This window comes from Sardina pilchardus, chromosome 3 (genome assembly GCF_963854185.1).
Source record: "Sardina pilchardus chromosome 3, fSarPil1.1, whole genome shotgun sequence".
NCBI classification, from domain to species: domain Eukaryota; kingdom Metazoa; phylum Chordata; class Actinopteri; order Clupeiformes; family Clupeidae; genus Sardina; species Sardina pilchardus.
In genome coordinates this window covers 29,355,406-29,361,433 of record NC_084996.1, presented here as the reverse complement: position 1 = coordinate 29,361,433, position 6,028 = coordinate 29,355,406, and the positions used below count along the sequence as shown (strand labels likewise).

Below are 6,028 nucleotides of genomic sequence, written 5' to 3'. Positions count from 1 at the left end.
CCTAAGGGGTTCAAAGACAAAGTCCATTGTAGGCTACTGCATAGGTTAACAGGGGAGTCTGAAGGAGTAAATGTAGGCCTACCTACCATAAGGTATAACGTTACTTAGCAGGAGGAGTTCACTCTCCCAATCCTCCTCTTCCACACATGGCGGTTGATATGAGCAGCAGTCTTGCATCTGATCACTATCATTCTTGATCTCCATCTTTACATCATCACTCTCATCGTCCGACAAATTCGCATATGTACGGTTGTATATATAAACCATCACGCACCTTTTTCTGTTAAAATAAAATAAAATAAAATAAGCATTTCAAAGACTTATGTTTTATACGAATAAGCTATGAGCCATCTAGGTATTACCTCCAAGCAATCTTGCAAGTTGTAGCCGAGTTCTGAAAGCTAAAATGTTTGACAAACACAAACAGAAACAACTCCTTACAATATTGTATTTACTATCAGAGATACTGAAATATAGGCTAGGCCTAGGCTACTGCAGGTGTTGTTGGTAAACTAAACGAAGTTAGTCACCTAAACTCACCTAATTTAAAGTAGGCCTAGGCTAGGATAAATTTGCGCCATCTCGTAGCTAGCTTTCCAAAATAATAACTTAGGCTACCTTATCTCCGGAGGTAAATGATTCTTCGTGTTCTATGAGGATGATCTTCCTTGTGATGAAGCGAAAATATGAAATTGTAGTAAATTTGATATCCTGATATAAAGACTAGTCTAGAAATTAACGTTACAGGGCGATTAGCCTTGCTTAGAGAATATACAAGCCGCAGCTGATTCGAGTTGCTCTCGATTCCAACAGATGGCGACAATTATCCATTTTGAAAATTCAGGCTTAATTTTCTTAAATAGGCTATTATATAGGCTAGGCCTACTCCAAGTAATTGTGTGAAGATGACAGTGATGGAAAGACATGTATATTCATTGGAGCTTGTATGTGTTTATTTGTAGCTTAGTGTGTGTGTGTGTGTGTGTGTGTGTGTGTGTGTGTGTGTGTGTGTGTGTGTGTGTGTGTGTGTGCGTGTGTGTGTGTCTGTGTGTCTAGGTGTTTCGATTCAGCCAGTTGAATGGTTTAAGAGAGATAATATTGCTACTGGTTGTGGGGCACAAATCTCCTTTATTCTTTTAGAAGCAGTGACAGCAGATGCAGAACTCTAAAATCCAGATAGGCCTACCACAGGGTCACAGACATGACGGAGCTTCGAGCATTGCCATGATGTTGCCAAACAAAGCAACGAGTGAGCTAGCATTCTCCTGTGAAAAAAAACAATAAAGGGGGGGGGGGGGGGGGGGGGGGGGTAAACTTCTTATTTGACAATGCCTCAGACAAAAATGCAATTAGCAGGACACTCCATTTGGACACAATATACCCTTCTGTATGCTGTCTAATCAGGCTGTTTGTGATAGGACATCCACACATTGAGGCAGCAGCAAGATGTCTGCATGGTATTTGGAGGACCATTAGCATAATTAAATAAACTTAAAAAAAAAAAAAAAAAACAGGAACCTTCTGATAGGCCTAATGAAGGCCAGGAATTGACATACTTTTTTGACGCCTGCTATTACATTGTTATGACCATAGCCCTGATGGGGCCTGAAAGTATTGCCAAATAAAATGTCGTCGAATGAACATCTTATACGACGCTAGTTTTTGCACACAACACTTCTACTGATATCTTGTTGCTGTATTGTATCATAAAACTGTATAAAAGACAGCCTTTTCATTTAGTAGGTCTGATGAAGGACACATAAATACAAATATGAACTAGTTTCTGTACAACATTTACAATTTATGAAAAATGCTCAGACAAGTTAAGACAGGAATTACTGTATATAAAAAAGCTCCTATGATTGATCAGATGAATTAGATCAAAAGTAAACATAAAGTAAATGAAAAACAAACACAGACTCGTGCCAATTAAAATTTAAAAAGGCACACAAACCATTTTAAAAGGGACCAAGCAACGAAAATGCACAACATCCAAATCAGTACAATTTGTGCAACAAGGCAAAACTAGCTTTGTGACCATATAGAATACACCAGTATTAGTCGTATTTCCCTAGCTACACAGTTGCTTAAGATACTGTGGTGTACGGAGCATCAAAGGCGATCTAAGTAAATCCAATACGATCAAGGGCAAAAAGGTGAGAGACAGTAACTCTGGAACCGTGATACATTCATGACATGTACAGTTTATGTATTTTCATTTAGTACGGCCAAGGGTGGCTGTTGCCCTCGACAACTACAGAATCTATTCTACAGAGTGATTATCTTAATAGTGATTATGTAGCATCATTTATGAATCCTATTAATGAATAATTAATGACTTGTTTTTCAGTTTTTTTTTGTTTGTTTGTTGTTTGTTTGCTTTTTTTCTTTAGTGTTAAAACCATTGCTGTCTTCCCTTTTCCCAATTCATGTACAGCTCGTATATTTACCAAACCTGGCCGCAGAAACAGTACGTAGGCTTTGTCACCCATGGCTGTCAAACGGTATATTTCACAGCCACAGAGAGGGCCGCAGGGCCAGGCCAACTGTCCCGCCATATTTTTAACCTCCTGCATACACCCACGTTGAGTTTGCCGATCTCACACATTAGTCATAGCTTCAAGAGTAGCTGAGACGATTCAGTCTGGGGTACTCAAATGTGTGACACAAAAGAGTGCATGAAGGTGGGGGTAGGGGTCTTTTACCTTAAACTTGGCCTATACAGATACCCAGAAGGTGCCCAGATGGGCATAGCTCCTGGCACTGCTGCCACAGAACTCCATTCCCGCTCTCTAAAAGAGATTGGCCACTCAGACCCAGCATGCTGTTATTTCGCATCTCCACATCCCTGACTCTGCCACACAAACGCCTGAATCTCCTGTCCCCATGTTCGTCACGCTACACTGGACTTAACCCTCGAAACGTTATTTATAGATCTGTATGAAAAAATAAACCTTTTCTCCATTCTATACACTTACAACCATTATTTTCCACAAAATAAAGTACATCTTCATCAGTCAATTCTGCCATTTTCCTTAGTTTGCGTGTATATGACTCAACCATTCCAATTTTGTACCATTGTACAAACACTATGTTCTTGTACGGCCACTTGATGCACGTGTGCTTCTGCAGGTGTGACTACTAGAAGTGATCTCTGTGCATTCTCAGATTTTCTACACTAATTCTCTGAAGTTACTGTGGCAGTCTGTGACAAGTCACTTTACATTTGGCCACTTCTATGAATTGCAACCCAATTGCAAAAGCCAATTTGCCAATTTCAAAACAAAATCGTTGCAAAAATTAGTGTTTTACTGACTATTTTTAAACGGACTTAATCTGACACCTCCAGAATTAAGCAGAAGAACAGCCTACTGGGGAAGAACATGACATACTCTGCACCTCCATCTGGTTAATCTTATTATTTTTCTGATTAATGTGTTAATTCACATATCTATTAATTTCCAAGTCCTGCACTTCTTACTCACATTGACAATGCAACATTATGTGAGCCTAAGACACAGATATGACTATTTCATGTCAAAAATCTATGTACCCGTCATGGTCTTTCACCTGACCACAGAGGACACTTTGTAAAATTGTCCCGTGCCTTTTAATACGACTACAGCTCTGGCCCTCTCTCACGCATGCACACAAGCTGTGGTTTTGGACTACACAATCACAACACACATGCTATGGCTAATGGCTAACAGTGCTCGCTTGTTAAAATGCTACATAACTCTCCCACAAACTGCCTGGGAGCTTCCATGTCACATAAACATGTGTGCCTTTTGTTACGGTGCCACGCCCATGACGGAGAGAGGGAGAACTAGCACATCACACGCTCTTTAATGGTCACATTAAACATTACACGATAGACTCGTGAAAGCACTGGACCTATGTACCTAGAGGTAGTGTGTATGCCAACATAAGTTAAAAAGAAATGGAAAGTGAACATTCGGGTCATGTGTGTGTATGAATGCTTCCAGTTGTAGTCCCTTTAACTCCATCTCCACGGTCATCTCAACCAATGGGTGATTTGCATGACGATGAGACAAGAAAATGCCAGAACTTAAAAGTGGGCATGAGAGGTACCATGTGGTCACTGACAACAGCAGATTCTCTAAGAGTCCAGTATGTGATACAGTTCATGTGTCCAGCCTGCAGAGGGCGCTGTATGTCCACCAGTGAGAGAGACTGGACAGTGGCACAGATTTGAGGGATCTAGTGTTTGATCTCTAAGATGGAGGGGTTGTGGTCCAGGATGGCCAGGATGATCTTGTCCATGTATTGTCTGAGGCGATAGTTGATCTCCTCTTGTTCTTTCAGTGCGTCCACAAGCTTGAGAGAGACAGAGAGAGAGAGAGAAAGCAATAGTTATGCAAAGTCACTCATTCTTTACATCCAAGTACAGAACTAAACAAAAACAGACCCTACACTGTATAAGCACAGTCCTCACTACTGACCTCCTCACAAGTACAGAAACCAGTACTCGACCTGCAGTGTTTCAGCAGTTCTTCACACTCATCATCACCTCAGTGCTAAAGCATGCTATATGCATCATGTTCATGTATTCTCCATTGCTTGTAAATCTTGGTGATTACACAGAGACCGCTATAAAGGACATGAATCCAAGGCAATGTACAATATCAAAGCTCCACAGGGATACAGTGGGCTACTTGTGTGAAAGGCTCTCAGTACACTTGATTGTTTTCTGGTGGCATATTAACTGTGTCGTAACGGCATCTTCTGTTATATTCTGCTGCTAACATCTTCACTCCGACACTGAACAGCTTGTGTGCTCATTAATAAAAATCTTAACACACATAAATCCTTCTTTATTGTAATGCACTGATTCAAACACCTGGCTCCACCGGAAAACAAACCAGCGTATTAGAGTCTTTCGTGCCCATTAGCCCATTAGCTACCAGTGTTCAGAACACACAGTTTACTACAATACAACATCCCTCCATCCTCATCTACTTTCTAAGCCCACTCATGTATATTTGTGTGTTGTGTGTCTGTCTGTCTGTGTGTGCGTGCGTGCGTGCGTGTTTGTGTGTTGTGTGTGTGTGTGTGTGTGTGTGTGTGTGCGTGTGTTTCCTCACCTCATCCCGGGACGCATTGTCTATCTCGGCGGCCAGAGACTGGGCCTTGGTGGTGCAGCTGAACAGGTTCTTGGCCTCGTACAGGCTCAGGCTCAGGATCTGGGCGTTCAGGTCATCATTCTGGTCCCGGAGCTTATGGTTCTCCTGCACAGAACCACAATCCCATCAGACAGGGCTAGAGTTTCACACATACTGTACACAGACCACACTTCACTGCCAACCCCGTGGATGGTGGTCTAGCTTCTGACCCAAAAGCTAGTAACACACAATTACAACTCACATGCTAGCAGCTAACTACACTACAGTACATTTACTTCATAGCTCTCTCATGAACTGCCTGGGAGCTTCCATTTCACATAAACAAGTGTGCCTTTCTGGCGATCCCATCAAAAAGGTTCTAGAGTTTCACATGTCTGAAAACAAAACCTCACTCCCAAACCCTCCGATGATGCACTGGCGACGGAGCCAAAAGCTAGTTACATAAGTGATGGGATCTGGGAAAACTCATCCAGTGGTGAAATCAAAAATTCTTGCTCTCTGGTGAAATATCCAACATCCCCTCCAATATGGTTCCAGCCCCATTTTAACACTGGAAAAAGTTGATGAAGGCTATTATGCGTAGGCATGTTCTCACTGAATTGCCATGTGAGATTAAATGCTTTTAAAACATATAACCTTTGTGAGTGCCTAAACATGTTACAACATGTTAAATTATGTTGTGTTATTATAGGTGTTATAATTATTATTGTTGAGTGTAATAAAATAAAAAAGAGACAGGTGTGACCTTATTATTACCTGTTTGAGGCGCTTGACCTCATGCTCCATTTCAATCTCCCGGGTCTTGGCGTTGTACTCTGATAGGCCGGCTGCTGAGCCCCGCCCACGTCCACGCTCCGACTCCAGCTTAAACAGCTGCAGGTGTT

General features: G+C 41.7%; 1 protein-coding gene across 2 annotated transcripts in view; it reads right to left on the bottom strand.

Moving 5' to 3' along the window:
* Window positions 1-1,307: 1,307 nt before the first annotated feature.
* rab11fip4a (RAB11 family interacting protein 4 (class II) a) overlaps window positions 1,308-6,028 on the bottom strand; it is a 65,534-nt gene continuing 60,813 nt past the window's right edge. For both annotated transcript variants that reach the window (XM_062532747.1, XM_062532748.1), the window contains 3 exons: window positions 5,901-6,028; window positions 5,106-5,249; window positions 1,308-4,338 (listed from right to left, as the gene is read on the bottom strand). The exon at window positions 5,901-6,028 is cut by the window's right edge and continues 28 nt beyond it. In XM_062532747.1, the coding sequence (XP_062388731.1) occupies window positions 4,222-4,338; window positions 5,106-5,249; window positions 5,901-6,028 (389 nt within the window). In that variant the 3' untranslated portion in view covers window positions 1,308-4,221. The remainder of the gene's footprint in view (window positions 4,339-5,105; window positions 5,250-5,900) is intronic.